Genomic DNA, 25,865 nt, shown 5'->3' on the forward strand with positions numbered 1-25,865 from the left:
ATGCATGGGTTAAATCCATCAGTTTTCTTGTCAGAGACTGAAAATACACTAACTTATCTGAGTAGGAAAAGGAGGGGAAGAGGTGCCCTCTGTGACTGGTGACATCCTGCAAATAAGAGCAAGAAGGAAGAAATTAAAGAAAAAAAAAAAAAAAAGAAGCCTGTAAGGACAGAGCACTAAGAATGGGGAGCCTGAGTAAGACCAGCCAAAAGAAGCATCTTCGCTCAGTCACTACCCCTTCCTAAACCCTGGCATGTTGGGATAAAGAGTAGGCTTGATTTGGTCTTGCAGAGATAAAAAGCCTTCTGCTCATAGCAAATAGCAAAAGCTCAGAAAATAACCTTATATAAAACTCAAAAAGTCACTCGGCATCCACAGCCTTGATAACATTTATTGGCTAGGGACTTTGCTCTGTCATCTTTGAACATATTAACAAACAACAAAAGGTTCCATCCTCTTGTGAATACGGTAACACGAATGCCTCGATGATATTCACACATATCTTTGCAGTGTCTGAACACATAAGTCTTCCTGAGTACAAATACTCCAGGCCCCATGGGATGGGAAGAAAATCGACTTTTCAGAGGAGGTTGAGTCACGAGTGAAAAGGAGAACCCATACCTCCAGCCCCCTGGAGGAGTTGGGATTGCCCCGGCACACAGAGCTTTGCATGTAGGACAAAGATACATGCAAATAGTAAAGTTTTTAGAGTCAAATAAATAAATACACTTGAAAAAAAATACATATATTTATAAAACTGGCCTATGACAATGGGATTCTGGTCAATAGGAACTAGTTCTATCTCTCCATTTTCAGTGATCAGCACATACAGGGGGTAGTCTAGATAATGAATTTGGTTAAAGACACAGGATATGATCAGCTTTCTCCTATTGGTATTAGAAGTTGATTGTCCAGTTTGGCTGTTCATTGGGGGCTCAAGTTAATGGAAATTCTTGGAGGTTGGGGGTAATCTTTCCTTTCAAATCACCTGATGTTAATACTGTCAATGCATTAATCATCCTAATTAATAGTCACCTGTTGGTCTTAGACCTCATTCTCAGAGAAGGCTGAGGGAGCCTCCCTCAGACATGGTTATTCAGTGAGCAGATGGTAAGAGGGCCTGTGTTTGTCCCTTCATTTGGGAGACAAGGGGAGAAGATGGGCCTGAGAGCCTCTTGGAAAAAGGCTGGAGGGAAACTGTAGATAAGGGACTCATCTGTCACATTGTAGAATGCTATGTGTCCGGACTCATAGTCTAAGAAAACACCAACCTTATGCACTGGCTCTCTAACATGTAGGCCTTTCAAAGGTGATGAGACCCAAAGACTATAATCATCTCCAATTTTTAAGCCTATAAGTGAGAAGAGGTCTCCTGGAGGCTTGGGGAGATTCCCCTTTCTGCTCACTGAGTCCTTGCAGATGCCCACCTCCCACTCAGTCTTGTTGCCCACTTCCACCTCCCAGTAGTGTCTCCCGCAGGTGAAGATCTGAGCACCCAGCACCGTTGCACATTGGTCAAATCTTTCGGGGTTGTCAGGCAACTGCTGTCGGAATCCTCCACATTTCACACTTTTCAGATCCTCAGACAAGACAAGATAGGCGTTGGCCGTGGCTGGATCTAGGGTTATATCCGCTGCAAGAAGGAAAAAGAATGAATCCTCATGTGCATTGTAGAAAATCCTCTTATGTATGTGGAATTGAAATTAAGGTCTTAGTATCTAGTCCTATTTTTTAAAACTTAACTTAGGTGAATGTGGTGGGCAGTGTCTCTGAGCCCCTTCTTTTAGTGTTTTACAAAACACAAGAGAGTGTATCTCTAAAAGGAAACCAAAGAGAGTCATGTCAAGAGTGATATTGGATCTCTGATAATGGAATGGAGGTAGTTCTGTTTATAAGACAGTTTTAGAACTAGGAGCTATTTATCCACACAGGTCATATCTTTTGTCATTTGTATTTGCTTTAGCCAAGGTTGGTTATGGTTCTTCAGTTGGGGTGGGAGAGAAATATAGTTATCACTTACTGAACTTCTACTTAGGTGCCAGGCATTTTCTGTACATTATCCCATTTAATTATGGCAAGTATTATTATCTTTTTTCCATTTTCATAAAAGAAAAAACTGAGGCTCATAAAGGTTAGGAAACGGGGCCAAGATTACAAAGTTACTGAGTGTTTGAATAGCAGCTCCTGATCAGCATTTTTCATTACGTCATGCTTAAGTGCAACTTCTTATGAGTTAGTGCAACCACCAGTGACCATTTGATGAAACGCACTTTGAACCACTGAGAGAGCTCCTCTCCCAGACTCCTGGGAGGAACTTTCATTGATTATCCAGATAAGATTAGGCACCCCATTATACCATTTCATACTTTTATTTATAGATCAAATCCCAATCACTAATTCTGTTTAATATCATTCTCCTCAATCTCACTAAGTTCTACAGAAGCAAAGGCAAGTCTGTCTTATTCATCATTGTAAGTACACTCAGAGACTGATAACACAGTACCTACTATAGCACATAGTAGGCACTTCTCAAATATCTGTTGAGTCCAAAGTCCATTAGGCCTTCTTCTGAAGGTCAGATTGTCAACAAGATAAAAGGTGAAAACTAATGCTGACCTCTGTAGACGTTAGCCAGCCTAAATATTTAGAGCATTTTAAAAGGACATTCTTGGGCCTCCCTGGTGGCGCAGTGGTTGAGAGTCCGCCTGCCGATGCAGGGGACACGGGTTCGTGTCCCGGTCCGGGAAGAGCCCACATGCCGCGGAGCGGCTGGGCCCGTGAGCCATGGCCACTGAGCCTGCGTGTCCGGAGCCTGTGCTCCGCAACGGGAGAGGCCACAACAGTGGGAGGCCCGCGTACCGCAAAAAAAATATATAAATAAATAAAAATAATAATAAAAGGACATTCTTTGAATGTTCCCTCACTGAGATTTAAGAGTTTAAATCAGCTTTTATCCTGACAAGAACAAAGGTAGAAATGCAGAAACCCCTGAGCAGGTATGTGTATGTGTGCATGTGCAAGGCAATGGGATGAACAAAACAACAATGAAAACAAAGGAAGGAGCAGAACTCAGAAAAAAAAGCCAGATCAAACATCAGTCAAGTCCCAGTTCTTCTGTCTGTTCCAGCAGGGATGGCCTATGGCCCCCCTTAACTCTGAAAACCCCTGGAGGTTCAAAAAATCAGGCTGACTTACTGCTAAATTTTCTTAGCATCTCCCTCATTCCAGTGATGTGGCACAGAGTCAATTCCGTGGTGATGGCCTCTGGACACTGAAGCAAGAGTGGCTTACTCCTACAGGAGGGCAGAGACAGTCACTCAGTCTCCTCCGCGCAGACCGCGTGACCTGCTCCAACTTGAGAATCCAGCTCATTTTGCCCCAACAGCATGGACTCTCTCTCATCCCCACTCTGATAACCTATTGCATCAACACCACACCCCAATGACTGAACACAGAATTGAAACCTACCTTTCCAGTATTCCTCTCACATCCTAAGGGTATAAAAGAAAGAGGTTAGTATTTGTGCACTTTGATCACTAGCAAAGACTGAATCCATTTTGGATACAGTCCTTTGCAAATTTCACAGAATCCCCTTCTCGTGGCTCTAGAACACCTTGAGTGGGAGAGCATATGGTAGAAAAAACCCCAAACTTCTTCTAGGGGTGAGTTCTTTTGAACATGAGATGGTTCTCCCAATGACTAGAGATCTCTTTTTCTCATATTGTCACTTTGTTGAGAGAATCTATTGCTGAGAAAGAAGCCAAACTATTAGCCTCCTTATCCAATGCCTCCAGGAGGTAGAGCTAAGAAAGGAAAGTAACCCAGTGAGAGCTGAAACTACACCTGTGTACAGTTGGACTGGGTTGTTGGGAAGGCACCAAATTAAATAGCATTCTGTGGAGCCAGTCTAGGAAAGAGACATGAAGCTGGAGACTGGAAGCTGGAACATAGCTTAGTTTAAGAAGGTCCCAAAGAATGCAGTAGTAGCCTAGGAAGGCAATAGAGCAAAGATGGTGAGGATTTGGGGCTCAGTACACAGAATACCTGGGTTCTGTCACCTACTAGCTATTTGACAGGCAAACTATCTAACTGCCATAGGTCTGAATTATTAATCAATTGCTACTATTAACCCATTTTGTAGATAACAATCACCTGTTGTAAATATCATAATAGTATTTAACTTTATCAGGTCTTTTTGAGGATGTAATTTAATGTGCCCAACACCTAGTAAATGTTCATTAAACTTAAATTTTTTATTTGGCAAAGCTGAGGTTGCAGCGAGGCAGGCACAAAAAAAAAATTGAAGTCATCATTTGACTTGGTTCGGATGTATATTCCTCTGTGTTTTTATTCCTCTTCAAGACTTTATTTATACTATATAGAACCACTCATTCTTTAGGAAAACTTTTTTGGGGGCCAGAACTTAATTTTTCAGGTAAATAAGGAAAAGTTTATTTTGTATGACTTGAAATATGATAGGGGACTATGTGTGTTTTTTTCCATGAATTTCTCCAATATTCTTACCTCAAATGACTCTATGATCGAGTTCTGACACATAGACTCTATCTGTCCAATCATTTTTCTCAGGCTTCGAATTTGCTGGGTCAGCTTGATCTCACTGTACCTCAGTCTCTTCAGGTTCTCTCTTTCCTCCATTTCCAGTAACTGGAGCTGCAGCTGCTCCTCCTCCTTCAGGAACTGGCGCATTTTTGCATATTCTGACACAACAACCTGTTTACAGGTCTTTGCCTCTTCCTGCCATCACGCATGTGTGTACACACACACGAACAATATAATAAAGTTAGTAACAGAAACACTTATGTAGATTTTTAATCCTTACAAAGTTCAAGAGTTCCATTGTGACAGTTCTTGAAACCTGACACATAAGACATACAGTCTATTGACTAGCTGGGTGGATAGTTTGATATTTTAGACGATGTTGTACTGTAGCTATAGTAGCAAAGAAAACCAAAATTTCTACTCCTAGGAGGCTGTCATTCTATTGGGAACAATGAAAAGTAAACAGTCAAGTAAAAATATAATAGATGGTGATCAGTACCATTATTTTTAAAAAGTAAAGCAAAATAAAGTAAGGAAAAAAATTAGGGGAGGGACTTCCCTGGTGGCGTAGCACTTAAGACTTTGCGCTCCCAATGCAGGGGGCCCAGGTTTGATCCCTCATCAGGGAACTAGATCCCACATGCATGCCGCAGCTAAGAGTTTGCATGCCACAACTAAGGAGCCTGCGAGCTGCAACTAAGGAGCCCGCTGGCTGCAACTAAGGAGCACACGTGCCTCAATTAAGACCCAGTGCAACCAAAGAAATAAAACTTTTTAAAATAAATAAATAAATAATAAATAAATAGATAAATAAATAAACAGGGTAACTGCTTAGTTCTTTAAAAAAAATAGGGGAAAAAACATGTATTCATTTATTCAACAAATATTTATTCAATGAAGTAGGCAATAGATCACATACTAGGACTAGAAATGATCATCACAAATACTCCCATGTAAGAACTCAAAGATTATTGGAATAATCAGATACACACTTATTTTTTAATATTTTATAAAATATTTAATTCTGTGCTTTGCTAGACAGCTCAAATTCTGATCTGTGACTAACCTCAAGCTTTTGTTCAGGTGTTCTAATCCACACTACTATTTTGCTTTAATTTCCCTTTCTGTTTATTTCTTTTTTATCTGCCCCTTTTCCCCCAAAGGATTTGAGATGTTCCTTTTTCTGTCAGCTTCCATTCTATGTTATATGTCTATAACTTGTATATTTAATAATTATAATCAGAGCAGAAATAAAGGTAGCCACCATGTGGTATAGGTACACCAAGAAGGGAGAAATAAGCCAGCCTGGGGATGGGAGAATTTGAGATGAGTCTTGAGATTCCCAGATGGACAAGCAGAGGTGGGCAGCCCAAAGCAAGGATACTGCATGTTATAGGACTGGGACTGGAAAATTTTGTCATTTTCCCCTTGGTATTTCATGACATGTCCCTTTAGTCCTCCTCATAGAATCACATACAAGATGCAAAAGTGAACAAGATACTGACCTTACACAATATCACTCTCTCCTTCTCATGGGTTACTACAACCTGAGTTTCATTTTTCTTTTTACGCAAAATATTTAGGGTTTCCTGGAGTTTCTCCTGCAATAGAAACAAACTCTGTGGCAAATGAGCAGAGCACCGGGTCGTGAAGGCGTCTTGAGGACCAGTAACCAGATGACTGAGACTCTAGACCGAAGGGTGAGGCAGGACCCACACCAAATTTGTGGTCTGGTACCTGGAGATTAGCACCCAGGAATGTCACCCATAGAAAATATTATGGGAATTAAGCGATGGAGCCTGATTTGTGTTCTGAAATTTATATCAAGCAGCCAGTCTTACTTTGTGATGCTTCTCAGCCTCATTCGAGAGATTCCTTCTGTTTATTCCATGACTTTGGCTTGAGAAATCGTTTACACCCTGCTCATCATCAGACAACATCTTAGTGGCAGCTAGCCTTCTCTCATAGCTGCCTTGGTGGCCCTCACTCTGCAGCATCTGGGATCTGAGCTGCTTGCCGATGCCAGCCACCCTCCCCAGACGCTCATTGAGCTGGAAATATGGGATCTCCAAGGTCCTCCAGCACTCAGGACAAGATAAAGGAGTGGTATGTTCCTCCCAGCTTCTCAGGAGACACACCAGACAAAAGCTGTGCCCACACTCAGTGGTCACTGGGCTGGTGAAATAGTCCAAGCAGATCAAACAGGTCAGTTCCTCCCTGAGATTCTCCATCAAATATGCTGTAGACATTTTCTCAAAGGACATCAGAGCAAGGTCACGCCTTTATTCTGGGATTAGAAAATCCTCCCTGAGAGTCTACTGTTTTGAGTAACTAGTGGGTAATCAGTTGCTATGGTGTTATTACATGAAATTCTTATTCTCCTCTGTGACTGATTTCACAAAGCCAATTATGACTTAATGTGGAACCTCTGTATACTGGGTTCATCATCAACCCCAAACTTTTAAGGAATCTCATCGTACAAGCAAGCCACACGCTGGATACTGAGGATACTTGCTCCCAACAGTTGTCATTTCAAGAGTCGCTTACTGTATATGAATAACACCTTGAAACCGTTGAAACACTTTGGTTTTACGCTGGAGGTTTGGGTAACTTGGTGTAAGCCAGTACAGAGATTTAAATTATGATGATCTCTGATAATATCTGAATTGGAATCTCCTCCAAATCTTTTAGAAAACTCCACTAATGGAATCTAGTTGAGAAACTGAAGAAAGAAAACTATAATATATATTTCTTCACTCATTAGGCCCTTTTCTTTCTTTGACCAAAGCCTACAAACTTTTTGCTCCTTTATCAGGTACTGTGTCCTTTGATTTAATTTTATTCATCCCCCAAAATGAGAATAATTCCAATGAAGTATTCCCTGACTTTCAATGTACAATGGATTACTAGAGTTATATTTATTGCTCTGCCCTGCAGACCGTGATACTCACCTCTCTGCTACCATAGAAAGCATCAAAAACATCATTGTTGTTGGAAGTTGCCTCAAGGAGCCATTACACTATGGAGTGGATGGAAAGACATATTTGGGGATAAATATAATTTTGCTCACTTATTTTCATTCTTTGAAAATGTTTAAACTAGGCCTTCTTAAACCTCTTATCACTGCTTACTGGACAGAAATTAAATGTGTAGACATTATTTTTAGACTGATGAAAAAATAAATATATAGTACGCAAACCACGTGCAATGACCTCTGAGATTAGTGCTAAATCCTATACATTTGCTGTCTTATGCTCAGGAGTCCTTTCTTGCCATGGCCCATTCTCCACTCACTACATGCCAGGAAGTGGAATCTTAAAAGCTTCCTCAGAGTCTAACCAGTTCTGTCCTCCCATTAAGTTCATACCTTATTTCTATCTTTCTCCTGTCACTCTCCAGCTTGGCAACCTTCTATGGGTCTCCATTACCTGTGTTATTCCATTAATTCCTTTCTGACTTTCATGGTTCCAACTGATGCTTCTTTCCCACTCATCTCCAGCAGGATGTTGAGTGTTTCCTTACCTTGAACTTTTGTTCAAAAAGGAGTTTTCTAGCCCGAAATAGTTCTTCCTCCACCTTCCTTCCTCCTAGTCAAAACTCATTTTTCTGAAGTCATTAATGTTTTAATCATACATCCTTTGTGAATGAGTGGGATGAGGTTTTTTGCTAGCAAAAGGAAGAACTAGAGCAAAGAGTTATACTAGCTTAAATAGGAAGAGTGGTAGCATCAGTTTGGGGTCATGAAATCTCTACTGTTCAGATTGCTTCTACGCTAGTAACTGGGGGCTTCAAAATATTGTTAGGAGGGCTTCCCTGGTGGCGCAGTGGTTGGGAGCCCGCCTGCCGATGCAGGGGACACGGGTTCATGCCCCGGTCCGGGAAGATCCCACATGCCGCGGAGCGGCTGGGCCCGTGAGCCATGGCCGCTGGGCCTGCAACAGTGAGAGGCCCACGTACTGCAAAAAAAAAAAATATATATATTGTTAGGAGTTAGTCTCAAGTAAGGGTCTTGCAAAACACACACACACACACAAAACCAAAAAACGACACTAACATGAATTGCCATCTCTGGAAAAGGATTTATGAATTACCACCTACATTCAGTGTGTTATTCACACACAAACTCAGGAATCTTTAACGTTGACCAGAATCATTAGAATAAGCCCTACCATAGAGTTATGGTACATCACAGAGCCTGTATTCCAATTTGGAATGGGGAGACTGGCATGTTCTAAGTTCAAGTCACAATGATCTGTTCCATCCCACTTCCCTCTTCCAAATAAACTTTCATAAACTCAACACAATAACCATATCTTATTCATTGCTGACTAGAAGAATTCTTTTGCATGTAGCAAGGGCTCAATTTGTCTGTAAATAAGTTTTAAATGAACAACTAGGGGAACCATATTGTTGTAGAATCACAGTCTTTTATCTAACTGGAAGCCAAGAGATCATATAATCCAACTATCTTCTAAAGATGATGAAGAAACTAAGACAAATAAATTGAGTTGGTTCCCTGAATACTTACTCTGAGTCAGGCCAGGGCTAGGAAGCTGGGTCTCCTACCTCCTGTCATTCTCTTCTGTCAAGAGTACACTGCATCTCACTTGTTGTCTTGTGAGTGGGTGAAAATTTCCAGTTATGTCAATGAAATGAATATGGCTCAAGTGCTTTCAGAAGGAAATTAAGAGAGCTATCATTATGGCGTGATCATGTGACAAGCATCTGAAATCACTGGCTACACTCACTATTGGGAATGCAGACTTTTTCTTTACCTTCTCTCTGAACACAGTGATTAGGCTTAATTCACAGATGAGGACGTTTATAGAGTGGGCCAGACTTCCCAGAATACATTACACCAACCCTCGGGTACTGTACTGCCAGACGTGATTTCTGAGATCAGCAACTCAAATAGCTTTTACTCTGGCCTGTCTCCTCCTACGGAGGTGACAGTAAGGATACCCCAAGAGGTCCACAGTCACAACTGTCACCAACATGTAATTAGGGTTGGAACACACAGAAAAGAGGAACCTTAAGGATACAGTGAGGGCTGGGAGTTCCCTGGCAGTCCAATGGTTAGGACTCAGTGCTTTCATTCCGGTAGCCCAGGTTAATCCCTGATCGGGGAAGATCCCACAAGTCATGCAGTGCAGGCAAAAAAAAAAAAAAATATATATATATATATATATATAAATATATATAGTGAGTGCTTATTCATTGATATACATATGTATATTTATACAGTGAGAGCTTATTCATTGTTGAAGGCAGTGGATTAGATAGGGACATAATTTGAAAAATATCTTGCTTGAAAGCCTGGTTTTAAAAAATATGTCTGTCATTTCATATCAGTGTGGAAAAGATAGATTATCCAACAAACGGTTTAGGACAGGTAGGGGTAGCCATCTGGGGGAAAAAAAAAAAAAAGTTGGATCTTTACCTAACAGTTTACACCAATGTGTATTCCAGATGTGTGTGTGTATGTGTGTGTGTGTGTGTGTGTGTATTTTCCCCATTCTAGTCATGAATTTCTACTCATATTACTTCCCTTTGTATTGCTTTTTTCACCTTATTATTTTATTTTTGTATGTGTTTTTGTTCTAGATTACCCCACATCTATTTAACAAGTGAGAAGCATATTTGTTAAACATATGGCCAATTATTGCATCCAAAGGATGAAGCACATTGTAGAAGGAGATAATTGGTAACTTAGTAGAAATTTAAAACGGAAAACTTAGAGAAGGCTTTATAAAGCATGCTTTGGAGTTAGCCACCACTAAGGAAAAAATGAAGCTAAAATAACTAAAAATTAAATATTTCTATACAGCAAAGTAATAAAATAACGAAATAAATGTTTGAAAATTACAATCTAGGAAAGGGACTTTGGAACACGTGTGTCAAATACCTTACCTTAAATTATGAAGAGGTCATCAAAAAAGTATGCTTAAAAATAATAGCTCTTCTTATTACTATATAGCCATTTAAAAATAACAGATCTGGGGGCTTCCCTCCCCTTCCCTGGTGGCGCAGTGGTTGAGAGTCCGCCTGCCGATGCAGGGGACACGGGTTCGTGCCCCGGTCCGGGAAGATCCCACATGCCGCGGAGCGGCTAGGCCTGTAAGCCATGGCCGCTGAGCCTGCGTGTCTGGACCCTGTGCTCCGCAACGGGAGAGGCCGCAACAGTGAGAGGCCCGCGTACGGCCAAAAAATAATAATAATAATTAAAAAATAACAGATCTATTTATATACACTGACATGACATGACATCCATTAAATGATATTAAGGGGGAAATACATTTTTACTCCCCCAAATAGTTTAAGTATAAACAATAAAAATTAGGTTATATATGTATTTTTTCCTACAAAAATGAGGTCATGCTATAGAGGTTGATAGTGTATCTGTATACACAAAGGCATAGAAAAAATATGGAATTTCATGGATATGACACCAAAAGCACAGACAACAAAAGCAAAAATAGACAAGTGGGACTACATTAAACTAAGAAGCTTCTATACTACAAAGGGAACAATTAACAGAGTAAAAAGGCAATCAACAGGAGAAAATATTTGCAAACCATGTATCAGATAAGAGGTTAATTTCCAAAATATATAAGGAAATCTTACAACTCAACAGCAGAAAAACAACAACAAAATAACACAAAACTAATAACCCAATTAAAATATGGCCTAAAGGGACTTCCCTGGTGGTGCAGTGGTTGAGAGTCCACTGAGTGGTAGAATTTTTAAAAAAAGAGTGGTAGAATTTAAATTCATTGGCTGCTTTGGCATTTTCATAGAGGAAATGTTTCATTCTGGCTGGAAAATCAGGGAAAAATTCATTTGATCTGTACCTTTAAACTAAAGGCTAAGTACATTTCAAACAAAGGAATAAGCTACTATTTAGAAGTGAGAAAACTCTGAGGATATTTGAAGAATAAAATACAGGATCTGACAGTGGGTCAAAATATTACAATAACAAAAAATCTAGATTGTAACATTCTGTTTATCCAAGAAATATTGAAAGACCCAATTTAGCTTAGAATAACCTTTGTTATTCTTTCTAGGTAGCATGGACAACACCTGGAGGGCAGATCAGAGGGGAGGGTCCTGGTGTTATAAATTCATACTCAGTTAAAAGTTGTAACCCAGCGGCTCCTGCTGAGTTGCCAAGGTCGGTGGTTGAGAGTTGCCTTCCAGAGCTTTGACAATTTACACATCTTATATGAGAATTTAAGGTGAGGTGTTTTTGTTTGTTTTTCTGGAGAATAAACCCTTTCTTTGTTCATCCCTTTGCATTAAGAAAAGTTAATTGTTGAAAATGTATTTGTTCCATGCTTCATGCTGGATGCTTTATGTACTTTATCTTCTAAAGAGATAAAAAGGGAAGCCGAGGAAAAGAAAAAAAATGTATGAGTTGGGAAGCCTGACCAGGAAAAATTTTAAAGCAGTTCAAACAAATAGTGAAATATAAGAATAAAAAGACATGGTCTAAATTTAGGATGGACTATTAAGAAAAAGGAGTTATAGTGTAACTTTCCCCTTTTTAATAGGGAGTATGGGACTTGAGATTATTACAAATAATTTTGAGTTACTACCCGTGTAAACAGTATTTAATATCAGTAAAGGATAATGCTAGATTAAAAAAAAAAAACAAACCTCGAGTGCAAGGGTCACTTGTGTCTTGCTTCTATCATATGACACCCTTTATGAGATGCCTATCACTTAATTCCGCAGGAATTATTAAATATCTTCACGTTCCAGGTGGTGTACCATACCCAGTAAATTAGAAAAATAATTATCCCACAGTACACAAATATTTTATAGGTAAGGAAACAGATGCTTATGTGTATACATGGTGCTTCCTCATCTTTAATGGGAAAGTCTGCTTTTTGCTTTTCTCAAGGAAATCTTAACATTTATTCCTAAGATTCTCTCACCATAAAACAGTATCTTTAGAGGAACAAAAGCACGAGACTAGCTAGTACAAAAAGAGAACTCTGGCACTGTACAAAGCACCGTTCTCAACACTTCTATATATTTACTTACTTAATCCTCTCAACGGCCCTAGAAGATAGATATGAGTTCTATCCTCACAGGTGAGAAAACAAGCCCTAGTTATGAACCTTGCCCTAGATCCACAAAGGTGGCCTAAGTTCAGTGTCCATGCTATTACCCACAGAGCTATACTGCCATTTCCACAGGACTGAATGAGTCACAAACATTAAACTCAAGGGGTTTACAATTGTGACCAAAAACAGGTTTGCTGGTTATGCAAGGATCCAGTCAAATCAAGCCCTGAAGGTCGATGGGGTAAGTGTCTCCCCCTCCAACTATCCAGTGGTAATTGGTGCCAGATACTGCAGGTGGCGCTCCTCCCGTGTTTATGTATTGTTTGCAGCCAAAGATGTCAAGGTCTTAAGAGAGCACTTCTAGGTAAGTTTGTGACACAGCTTCTTAAGAGAGCCCATGGAATCTCTTGAGAAAAAACAAATTGTCACTTTCTTCACCACCCTTGCCCCTTCTTGGACATTGAGGTACAAAAGGTCTAAGAAAATACCTGTTGGGCTAGGGTGCCAATTATAGTTGGAGAGAACCCTAGAGAAGAACGGGGGTCTTAGGCATAGCTGGGAATTCATGAATTGTAGCAATTCATGCCAGTAATCAGGTACTGTATGAGTGTGCTTGGGGAAAGTTGCTGCAAGTATAAGAACTAAATGCTAAGTGCCTTTAAGGAGCTGTGACACGAGGGACCAGGCAATATTGTTCTGATTATGACTGAAACTAAGGGAAGTTTAAACAAACAAGCAAACAAAAAAGACTTTTAGGAATACTTGGGGAAGAGCACCCCCAAAAGGTTGAACTCTGCTGGCAGAGCAACTGGGGATGCAAAGCACGTTTTATGGTCACAAGTTAGGCTAGGACATTGAGGTTTCGTATATGCCACCTTCTAGGTGCCCCAAAATGCCTCTTGTTTAAACCCTTTCAGTCTTTTAGAGTTGTAGTTCTCAAACTTAGTTGTATGTGTTCACCTGATAAGTTAAATTATACCTGAAGTTAATAAGTTAAATAATACCTGAAGCCTATGGCCTACCTCCAGAGGTTCTGATTAGATTGGTTTAGTGCCCTAATTGGAAGAGTATGTCTCAGCATCACCTGGAACTTTTTGGAAGTGTAAACTTTTGAGCCCCGCCCCAGACCTACTGAATCAAAACCTCTGGGGTGGGGCTCAGCAATCTGTGCTTTAACCAGATCTCCTGGTGACTCTGATGTACTCTAAAGCTTGGAGGCCACTGATTTAGGCATCACGATTGTTAGAGCTCTTCAGAAAACTCTAATATGCAATGAAATTTGAGGACCAGGAATTCAACGAACAAAACTACTTTGTAAGACTAGGTTCCGCCGCAGTGCAGGCTGGTCCCTTGGTCATGTTTTCATCCTGTCTTTACCAAAGCCATCTGTCTCCCTCCTCCTCTTAGAAACAAGAGTTTGCAGCAGGAATGTGGATGGAGAATAACATTCTGAGAGAGGTCTAAGGTAGAGGAATTAAAGTCCCACACAACTTCTCAATGGGGTAAGAATGGCAATTAAAGCCAATATTTTATAATAACTATAAATGGAGTATAACCTTTAAAAATTGTGAATCATTATATTGTACACCTATAACTTACATAATATTGTACCTCAACTATACTTCAATTTTTAAAAGTGAAAAAAAGTGGGGGAAAAAGATAGCATTACATGACTGAGAAGATGAAGAATGTGATTGTGAGCTGATTCTGAAGACAAATCTCTGATCTTGCAAAAGACCAGGTTAAAATGAAATTCTTTTTCTTCTTGATCCTTCTCTGCCTCCCTGAAAAGGACAATGGCTGCCTCAGATGTACCAGATCTCATGGAAGAGCTTACTTGTTTTATCTGTTTATACTTTTTTTTTTTTTTTTTTTTTTTGCGGTACGCGGGTCTCTCATTGCTGCGGCCTCTCCCGTTGCGGAGCACAGGCTCCAGACGCACAGGCTCAGCGGCCATGGCTCACGGGCCCAGCCGCTCCACGGCATGTGGGATCCTCCCAGACCGGGGCACGAGCCCATGTGCCCTGCATCGGCAGGCGGACTCCCAACCACTGCACCACCAGGGAAGCCTGTTTATACTCTTTGAACAAACCACTTGCAGTTGAACGTGGACACGAGTCTTGCTGTGATTGCCTCTTAAGAAATTGGAAGGGAAGCCCTGGTAACAGCACCTGCCTTAAGTGTAAAGAAATTTACAAGGTGAGAGATCCAGGGTGTAACCTGCAGCTGGGGATGATGGCTGAGGTAGCAAAGTCTTCACATGATGGACTTAAAGACTAGCATATGTGAGATATACCAAGAAAAACTGAAGAGGTTCTGTGAGATAGATCAGATGCCCTTTTGTGAGACTGTAATAAGGAAGAACCTTTGTATTCTATTAGAAGTTAATCACTAAAGGGATGTTGCCTATAAGCTTAAATTATACATAATGGCCCATCTCTGGGAACCCTGCTTCCCAGGTAATAATGAGTATTAAGCTAAGACACCTTTGTTTAGCTCACAGGAAACATCCTGAGCAGGCCCACCTGTGAATGACTTCAGGGAGGAAGAAATTAACACATCCCCTCTGAAGGCTGATGGGAACCAGAAGTGTTTGACATTACTCCCTCCCCTTTTAGTATAACAGGAACCTGAATTCTAATTCAGGCAGGATGGTTCTCTGGGGCATGAGCCCACCATTTTCTCCGTCTGCTGGCTTTCCAAATAAGGTTGTTATTCCTTACCCCAACAACTCATCTCTCAATTATTGGCCTGTCGTGCAGCGAGCAGTACGAGCTTAGGCTCGGTAACAAGATCTGTTTTCTTTCTTGAGAAAACAAGCCTCACAATGTTTACCATTAAGAAGGCAAAAATTTTCAAGGCAAAATTGTCTTCCAGATTTTAGGGATTCATTCTCAATCATTCTTTCCTCTTTAAATACCTTGGGTCTTCAAAGTGATACATATTTAAATCATTTTTCCATCCCTGACCTGTCAACTCTGGAGATTTGGGAGCCCCAAAGACCCCATTTTGAATGGGAATAATTAATTTTCACTTTATAACTCATGCCTAGGTTTGTGTTATAACTTCTGTCTTATAGATCTAGCATAACAACCTTCAAGAGGAGTTAATAGTGATCTTTCCTTTTCAGAATGAGGTCCAAGAAATCCTGGAATTTCTACGCAAGGCATTAGAGTCTCATGAGAGGGACCTTCCTTAGAAGAGAAAAATGAACACGTACGTGTACCTGGCAGTCTGCTGAATAAGGATGACCATGAGATCAGAGTCTTCGGTGAGTCCAGGCTCGTAGGTTTTAGCTCCACGTTTTACCCCAGCATACAAACACCAGTGTGTTCAAATGTGAGGACCTAGAGTGTACCACAAGGCTGAAAAATAAGTTATCCCCGCAAAGAAGCTAGCACATGAAGAAACCAGAAAAGTATCAATAATTGGACAGTCATGATTTAGAACCTATTGTGCAGTGGCTGTAGTGGTTGTATAAAGAAAACAAACTCGGACACAGTTTCTAGGAAATATATAAGGATTGTGCCCAAAGGCCCCTTCTTCAACTCTAATAGGGCGTGGGGAGCACAGGGAGGTCCAGAAGACACAATTATTATGTACAAAGACCTGGAAATAGGAACAAGTCAAACTCATCAGTAAACTAAAGTTACTTGGGAGAAGATAGGCAGGGTCTTATAAATCTAAAGAAATCTTAGTTGACTCCAAAGAAGTAAATTCATATCAACTAAAGTGTTAAGAGACTGGCATAGTCAGATTTTTTTTTTTTCTATGACTGGCTGTAAGCTGGGTTCAAAATAGCCAAAACTGTCACAGATCTTGATAGTTGGTTGCAGTGCTAAGCTGAACCAGGGGAATGGCAATGGGGATGGAGAGAAGTCAACCTACTAATGATGTGTAAAGGAGACTAGTGTCTTAGTCTCCTTATACCACAGATTGGGTGGCTTATAAACATTTACCGCCCACAGTTCTGGAGGTTGGAAGTCCAAGATCAAGGTGCCAGCCTGGTCACAGTCTAATAAGGACCTTCTTCTGGTTCTCACTGTCTTCACACAGAAGGGATTAGGGAGCTCTGTGGGATCTCTTTTAGCACTAATCCCATTCATCGGGGCTTCACCCTCATGACCTCATCACCTCCCAAAGGCCCCCACCTCCTAATACCATCACATTGGGGGGTTAGGATTTTAACATAAATTTGGGGAGGATACAAATATTTAGACCATAGCAATAGCTGAGACTTAACTATAGAAGTATGGAGAATACAGACACTGATAATACAGATATCTTTGAACAACTGAGTGGATAGTGTTGCCTTTTTCATAGGAAGAGAATGGGGCTAGAAGGGTATGTGCGTATTCTGGATTTGTTGACTCTGAGGTACCTGCGTGATCTCTGAATAGAGATTTCCAACAATCAACATACTCAAACCTATGAGTCTGAAGATCAGCAGAAAGATCTAAACTAGAGATGAGTATTTAGCATACAGATGGTAACTGAAGACTAAGGAACAGATAACTGCCCAGGAAGAATATGTAAAATGAGTCATATAGGTTGGAATGATCCTAGAAAACAGGGGAAGTTCAAGGTTTTATTAGATATCAGACATCCTTGGGAATTATCTTATTAGGGCTAGAAATTGACTGTAGGACTAGAAATAGCATGTTCTATGATACAAAAAAAAAGGAGTTGTGACAAGAAAATCACATTGATTCAAACGTGACTTTTTCCCATCATGTTGAAGTTTTGCACCGGGTAAGAACAGTTGAAGGTGAAGTACACTAGTATAGCCAAATGCAGCAAGCCATCAGTGTGGTAACCTCTCCACTACCATGATGGCCATTCACCCTAGAGGCTTCTTGGCTCAGTTTAACCAGATACCGTCTTTGAGATGCTTATTTTGTTGTTCCTCTGTGCATTTTGCCCTTGCTGCCTTAACTCCACACCCTCAATCCTTCGCTAAACTTCTACCAAATAACTTTGACTCTTTAAAAAAGCTGGTTCAACAGGTAACTGTTTTTGTGTTGTTGTCTTTGACTGTACTACATTTTTTTAAAATGGCTGTTAATATTGTAATAAACATCTGGTTCAAGTTGTATACTGATTGGGGACTTCCCTGGCAGTCCTGTGGTTAAGACTTCATGCTTCCATTGCAGGGGGCACAGGTTCAACCCCTGGTCTAGGAATTAAGATCCTGCATGCTGCTTGGCCAAAAAAAAAAAAATTGTATAGTGATTGAGCATTTTGCTCCAACACTTATACAAACACTATTAGTGCATGATTTGGCAGAATGTAAGGTGTCTTGAATTTTTAAGAAAATGTATAACATAGCAGAAATGCCTAATTAAAAAATGCAGCATTCCATCAAGATCAAGCTAGATTTAAATGAAAGACAGATAACTCTATTGAATCGAGGAAAAAACTCATGCAAAAACCTATCAAATAATGTGTATATGTTGTTGAGAAGGGAGGCATGTTTTCAGTTTCAGGAACAGAAAGCTATGGGGCCGCTAACACAGTGAATAACATTCAGAGTCCCACCAGCGTCTCTGACAAGATCCTAGTGAGCACCCTGGCAGACCTATCTGGTCACTCTACCACACTATGCAGGGTGAAAAGGAACTGCAAAATTATCACGTAGGAAGGTATTTATCAGAATCAAGATAAGATGTCAGTTTGCTTGATGGGTACCCTGGATACCTGCAGCCTCAGTGCTCATGCCCAATGGAAGTTTCCAGCCAAATGTAACCTCACTTAACCTAGAAGCTAATTATTTCCTAGTAGGTTAGTACAGTACCTTTTAACCAATCACAACCAGACTCTTAATATTTTGGTATTGAACATGTAAAAATCTACTTAGTGTCATTCCTAATGTTTAGGAGTACATAGCTTATGGTAATACGCATGTAACTCCAATCTGAAATATACAACTGAGTCACTGATTTAAGATTTGTGATTTTAAGTGGGGACCCAAATATACACAAAGCACTGTAATATTTTAAAACTCCAGGTTTACTATTTTTATAAGCTTAATTTATCACAAGACTTTAATGCTTAGGGGAGATTTTTTTAAATTTATTTATTTATTTATTTATTTATTTTTGGCTGTGTTGGGTCTTCGTTTCTGTGCGAGGGCTTTCTCTAGTTGCGGCAAGCGGGGACCACTCTTCATCACGGTGCGCGGGCCTCTCACTATCGCGGCCTCTCTTCTTGCGGAGCACGGGCTCCAGACGCGCAGGCTCAGTAGTTGTGGCTCACGGGCCCAGTTGCTCCACGGCATGTGGGATCTTCCCTGACCAGGGCTCGAACCCCTGTCGCCTGCATTGGCAGGCAGATTCTCAATCACTGCGCCACCAGGGAAGCCCCAGGGGAGATTTTTAAGTCAAACAATTGATACTCAAAGATATTGACTATACCATTGTTACTGGAGGCCTATGAAAGTATCTTGTGGTAAACTGTAATTTAAATATGAGGCATTTTCTTTTATAAATTGGCAAAATTTTTAGTTAACATTTAATAGAGGTAAGGAAGTATTATGAAATTTGGCTGTACTGAGTGCTGTACTGAGTGCTCTGGATCAACTACTTAACCTCAAAATCATGGGCTTTATCTGCAGTAAAATGTATTGGTATCACATACCTCACAGGATTGTGAGAAATATAGAGATATAAAAAGAGCCTAGCACACTGTGTCACATAGTGCTATTTATAGAATTATCTTAGTTAAAACATAGTCTACAGTCTTCCAGAATAATTTACTATTTGCTTAGAGTCTAAGATGGACCTTACAAGACTCCAAGATATGAGAATTTTGCTTTGATGTTTAACCCTTTGATTCAAAGGTTACAATGTTTTCCTACCAGAATGAAATCATATAAATTATGAAAGCTCAGGATGATAAGAATAAACGACCAGGTAATTGATAAAATCTTCACAGAACTTGGCTGCATCCAAGCTTTAAAGAGAAAAGGTAGGGGCTTCCCTGGTGGCGCAGTGGTTGAGAATCCGCCTGCTGATGCAGGGGATATGGGTTCGTGCCCCGGTCTGGGAAGATTCCCACATGCCGCGGAGCGGCTGGGCCTGTGAGCCATGGCTGCTGAGCCTGCGCGTCCGGAGCCTGTGCTCTGCAACGGGAGAGGCCACAACAGTGAGAGGCCCGCGTACCGAAAAAGAAAAAAAAAGAAAAAAAGAGAAAAGGTAGACTGAGTAGAAAGAGTAGAGAAGAAGGCTGAGGAGGGAGGGACACACAGAAAAGAATGTGATTTACTTGAAGGAGAAGAGGGTGTGTGTGGGGAGTGTTGTTTGAGATAAAGGGAAAGGAGGTACTTAAGATTCCACAGGGTGGAACCAGGTTTTGAAAGGTCAGATAGCAAGCAGAAGAATTTTTTCATCATCCCGTCAGCAGTTTGAAAGCCACAACAACAAAAAACCAGGCACTGATGTTTGATCAGCAGGGAATTGACTGAGGCAAAAAATAAATAAATAAATAAAACCTACCAGAGACAGAATTATAAAACTTGGGAAGCTGTGCAGATTTTCCTTCCACTGGGGTCAACAGTGAACTATCTGAGATTGTCCCCTGACCTCCCATCTGTGACACATTCCTCCATCCGTCAGTTATTTCTACTCTTTTCTATCTACAAATAATGCAGTGATCACTTCTTTCAGCAAACATTCTGGAAACAAGGAAATCACGTACCATCTTCTAATGAAACTATTGTATTTAACAGCTTAAGATAAAATGGTATGGCTAAGGAAGGAACACTATGAGATTCTAGGGTAATGGCTTAGAGAAGAATTTCTTCCTGTGAAATTGTTACTGTATCCATGGTGTTCATGAAAAACGAAAAACAAACACTTCTATAGTGAGTGCCTACCAGATAGTAGCCCCTTAAAAAGACCTTGGAGATAAAGCAAAGAACAAAATATTCACCCATCCACAGAGACTGAAACTCCTGAACAAAGTCCCTGGCTATCCAGTATTTTCTAGGAACCCATTAAAATGTAAATTAAGACTCCACCTCAGATCTGTCCTAAAAGAGACTCTCAGGGTGGGGCGCAGAACTCTGTTTGAATAAAGCTGAGATGATTCTACTGCTCCCTGAAGTTTGACGACCACTGTCCTAGATTTATTATATGGATAGGATTTGAAACTTCACAGGTTTTCTACCTGATAGGGAGAGGGAGGGATTGAGGGAGTAGCTGAACAGACGAAAGCTCTTCAGTCTCCATTTTTCTAGCTGTTTTCCCTGAAGGAAATACCTAGGATTACAAAGAAAGGTAAGCTTTTCTCTGAAGATCATTTCCTTAATCATGGTTTTCTTTAAATACCTAAACTTGATTTTAATATTTATGGAAGCTTTAAAAATATATATGCCATGCAATAGTATGAAAGGGTAAGTGAGAAAGCCAGGGCAAAAAATAAATAAAACTGGGAAAAACAAGGATAGGTATGAATTTGGCACATAGATAAAATTATACTCATGAGACAAATTATTCTCCTACTTTGCTTTCTCTTGGTTTCTGTAAAAATATGTTATCTCTGTTCTCTGCTACTGATTTCCCTTTGTGCTGGTTTGATTTAAAATGTCTAAAAATATTATTAGGTAAAATAGATACAAAGAAAATGATTATGAATGGTAGGAAGGTATTTCAAGTTGGGCAGTTACAGAAAGGCCTCTCTGAGGAAGTGATGTTTGAGCTGAGAACTGTAGGGAGGAAAGAAGGAGCTGGAATGGCAGAATCTTGAGAGAAAAGCATGGCCAGCTGAGAAAGCGGAAAGAGCACAGATAAATTTGTCGTAGTTGGAATGGACAATGGTTGGAGGAAAGCTATAGGTGAGATTAAATGTGGGCAGGAGGCCAGACCATCTAGGATTGTTAGCCATTTGGATTGTATCCTAAATGCCATGGAAAGTTGTTAGAAATGATTAGAAACGTGGTTTAGGTTTTAAATTAATATTCTGGTTGTTAAGCTGAGGAGTTGGAGACAGGAGTGGGACAGGGTTGAATATGAACTAGTTGAGATGATGAAATGATGGCGGCTTAAACTTAATGATGAAATTTCAAAGTGAGTTGGGGGAAGGGAAGTCTTCCGAATATTGAAATCCGAATACTGTTATAGATATGTTGAGGTGGGATGCTTATTAGACATTTTACTGCAAATGAGTTGGGAGTTCTGGGTCTGGGTAGAAGCTTAAATTGGAGCGTGGTACTTAAACTTTTGGAAGTAAATGTGATTACCTGGGAGACATTGGAACTAGAATAAGGTAAGGGACCAGAACTGACCCTGGAAGCACACCCAAACTTAGAGGTTCAAGAGGATTCCAAGTCAAAAAAGAATGCTGGGAAACAGACGAGTAACGTAGGAGGGATGTCATTTACATGATCTTGATTGCAAAGAGAAGAAACCATTCCAAGAGGAGGGTCCTGGCCAACTATGTTGACTGCTGAGAGCTCAAGTAAGATAAAGCCAGGAGTGACTACTGACTTTCTAAACTTCTTCATTTTTGTAACTGATCAGTTTTTTTTTTCCAGTCTAGGACATGTTCAGGGAGGCAAGACAAGAGAAGCCACAAGGGTTTGAAGGACCCAGCAAGAAAAAATTGAAGTAAATTCAAATCCAAATGTTACGTAGAGAGAAAATATTTGCAATTTGTATAATAAGGGGATAATCTTTTCAGTGTATATCTTAAAATTAAGAAAAAAGACCAAAAACCTGGTAGGAAAAAACAGCTGAAAGGCTTAAACATGGTTCATAGAAAAAGAAATGAAAATGGCTCTTAAGCATATGAAAATAATAGCTTTATTAATAATAAAATAAATGCAAGCTAAAAATAAGGATACAATTTCTCACTGACCAAGTGAAGTTTGACACCTTCTCATGTTTGAAATGCAAACATGTTGTTTGAAATGCAAAATTACATGATCTTTGCAGTTGGGAATCTGGCAAAATGTACCAAAATTACAGGTTCCTTTATATTAATAGTTACTGTATTCATAATTAGAACTTTTAAGAAATATTAAAAATAAATATAACATTTTTATGAGGAACCTTTTCTGAATAATTCTCGAGAAAAGTGGCATGGTTTTACAATTTTGCAAATCTCTTTAATTTCTGGTTCATATCTACTCCAGCATTCCATCTATTGCTGTGGGGTTTTTTAAAAAATATTTATTTATTTATTTTTGGCTGTGTTGGGTCTTCGTTTCTGTGCGAGGGCTTTCTCTAGTTGCAGCAAGCCGGGGCCACTCTTCATCGCGGTGCTCGGGCCTCTCACTGACGTGGCCTCTCTTGTCGCGGAGCACAGGCTCCAGACGCGCAGGCTCAGTTGTTGTGGCTCACGGGCCCAGTTGCTCTGCGGCATGTGGGATCTTCCCAGACCAGGGCTCGAACCCGTGTCCCCTGCATTGGCAGGCAGATTCTCAACCACTGTGCCACCAGGGAAGCCCAGCAGTGTTTTCTTTTTTAATAAATATTTTTTATTTTATTTATTTTAAAATTTATTTTATTATTTTATTTTTGGCTGCGTTGGGTCTTTGTTGCTGTGCACGGGCTTTTCTCTAGTGGAGGCGAGCAGGGGCTACTCTTCCTTGCAGTGCGCACGCTTCTCATTGCAGCGGCTTCTCTTGTTGCAAAGCACAGGCTCTAGGCATACGGGCTTCAGTAGTTGCAGCACGCGGGCTCAGTAGTTGTGGCTTGCAAGCTCTAGAGCGCAGGCTCAGTAGTTGTGGTGCACGGGCTTAGTTGCTCCGCGGCATGTGGGATCTTCCTGGACCAGGGCTCTAACCCATGTCCCCTGCATTGGCAGGCGGATTCTTAACCACCGCGCCACCAGGAAAGCCCTATTGCAATGTTATTTTAGTTGACGTATATGAAGAAAATCTGTCCTCACACTAATACATAGTTGGAAAAGGGGAGATCATTCTAATACCTTTTTCAGTTAATTGTTTTTTTCTGTTTTTTGAAATCATATTAATGAACATTTTGTCCTCTGTAACATTAAAATCCATTGATTTGTCTTATACTTTGAGTTCACTTTACCTTTGCATAATCTTATAACATCATGCATTGGTCATTTGGAAAATAATTGGTTCACCAAATTTGCAGATTTTCCAATGTTGACACATTTCATTATGCAATAGCAAAAAAAGAAAACAGTTGTTAATATTCCTACAAATTTCATCAGAAAAGACCAAGTATTGGGAAACTGTCTAGCTTAGAATAGTAGGTACAAGTTTTCCAAAACTCTCATTTTTGCTTAAAAGCTCCAATTTTATCATTGGGAACTAATACACTCACTTGGTTTCCTTGAAATGACAGGGTCATTCTGTCAGTGTTTGAGAAAATGTCTTTTCCAAATCACTACATCTGAATGACCACAGTTTGTCTCATTTGTTCTTTCTACTAAAAATGACCTATGAAAAAACGCCGCTAGTATGGCTTGCAACTCAAACAATCATAGAAAATGCTTTTTTGTGAGACAACCATTGTTTTTCCATATGCAGCATAAATGCTTTACACATATTTTCCATCTTGTCACCCAGAATGCTAAATCCTGTACTCAGGGTTGAGATTTAATACTTTACTATTGCATCAAGAAATAAGAATGTTCTTAAGTAAAATGGGCTTTTTTTTTTCTTTTAAACTGGGAGCATGGAAATAGGTAGAGATTTAAAAAATACAATAAATGACTATGGTACTGTTTGGTGTTACTTCCTTGATTAATGGTAAGACACCAGCAGTTTTATCTACTATCAGTGCAAATGTCAACACAGTGAAAAGGCAAATCAAGTCTGCTGGTTTAATATGTACCCTAAAAAAATAAGTGTCATCACGTATATAAGAGTAACAACTTCAGACTTTGTTTTTGAAGTTTTGCATATCTTAAAAATTAAAAGAGAGTGAAGAGATTGGTTGGTTGATGGTCAAGTTTGGATGGAATTAAGAGTGTGAGAGGCAGAAGAAGCTAATAAATCCAGAAATGGAAGTTTGGGAGTTCTGCGCTCTGGCAGGTCAATTCCTTTAAAGGGCTATTGTCAAAAGAACTGGCTAATGAGATGGAATGGGCAGGTGTAAATTAGAGAATTTTGATAAATTAATACTCGGTGTTATGGTGTCACCCAACAACGGCTAGAGATGGGATTAAACAAGGAAACTAAGGCAATTCTTTACTGGGAAAGAGTTTCCCAAATTCAGTAGGTAATACATTTTAAGAATATAATTAAAATGTTTCTAGTGAAAAAGTAGAATTGTTTGAGTAGATTACTCAAGGTAATCAGAATTATCTGGAATTGTCTGGATGTAGGAGATTATAGATCCCTTGTTCTGTTTCCTTAAAATCTGTATGTACATATGTGTATCTGTGCATGTGCACATACATGTATATATGAAAAAATATATGTATATGTACATATAAATGTGTGCAATTTCCCTTTACTATTTTTGAAAAGGTTTTATTTATTTGGGGGGGTTGTTTTATTTATTTTTAAATTTATTTAATTAATTTATTTATTTGTTTTTGGCTGCGCTGGGTCTTCTTTGCTGCGTGCATGCTTTTTCTAGTTGCAGCGAGCCGGGGGCTACTCTCTGGTGCAGTGCGTGGGCTTCTCATTGCGTTGGCTTCTCCTGTTGAGGAGCACGGGCTCTAGGCACGCGGGCTTCCGTAGTTGTGGCTCGCGGGCTCTAGAGCACAGGCTCAGTAGTTGTGGCGCACGGGCTTCGTTGCTCCGCGCCACGTGGGAACTTCCCGGACCAGGGCTTGAACCCTTGTCCCCTGCATTGGCAGGCGGATTCTTAACCACTGTGCCACTAGGGAAGCCCTGTTTATTTTTTTAACGAACACCTTTTAATGGCCAAGTCTCTAGTGAGACATGCCTTGGGCTTCGGGCGCAAAACTTGCCTTACCTCACTCAGGCGCATGCGCACTTAGGGAGTCCAAAAGGGAGCGCTTCTCATGTATGCGCACATTGAAATCTGAAAGTAAGCCCTTTCTTAAAGTTGGTAACCCGGCGCCTCACCTTTCTATGGTTTAAGGAGGCATACAAGGAGGCCCTTGCTTTTTGGCTCGTGCAAGCACTGGGTGAGTGATTCCTTTAATTTGAGACCTGAGTGCCTGAGGCTAGGCTCTGCTTTGGCCTCCCCTTAGTCCCGGAAGCTCCTAAGTTCCTCTCATGCTCTTTGCAGCAGTGTGCCTTCTTTGAGCACTATTTTTTTCTTTTTTTTCTTTTTTTTTAGGCCA

At 40.2% G+C, this 25,865-nt stretch overlaps 1 protein-coding gene across 1 annotated transcript; it reads right to left on the reverse strand.

Annotated features, from left to right (window-relative positions):
• Window positions 1-1,082: 1,082 nt before the first annotated feature.
• TRIML1 (tripartite motif family like 1) lies at window positions 1,083-6,809 on the reverse strand (the record flags this gene model as incomplete). Its single annotated transcript, XM_079726589.1, has 6 exons — window positions 1,083-1,633; window positions 3,196-3,293; window positions 3,469-3,491; window positions 4,525-4,755; window positions 6,066-6,161; window positions 6,402-6,809. The coding sequence occupies 6 exons, from the start codon at window positions 6,807-6,809 to the stop codon at window positions 1,083-1,085; spliced, it is 1,407 nt and encodes a 468-aa protein (XP_079582715.1).
• Between the last annotated feature and the right edge of the window lie 19,056 nt (window positions 6,810-25,865).

Source organism: Hyperoodon ampullatus, assembly GCF_949752795.1.
Source record: "Hyperoodon ampullatus genome assembly, chromosome: 20".
NCBI classification, from domain to species: Eukaryota; Metazoa; Chordata; class Mammalia; order Artiodactyla; family Ziphiidae; genus Hyperoodon; species Hyperoodon ampullatus.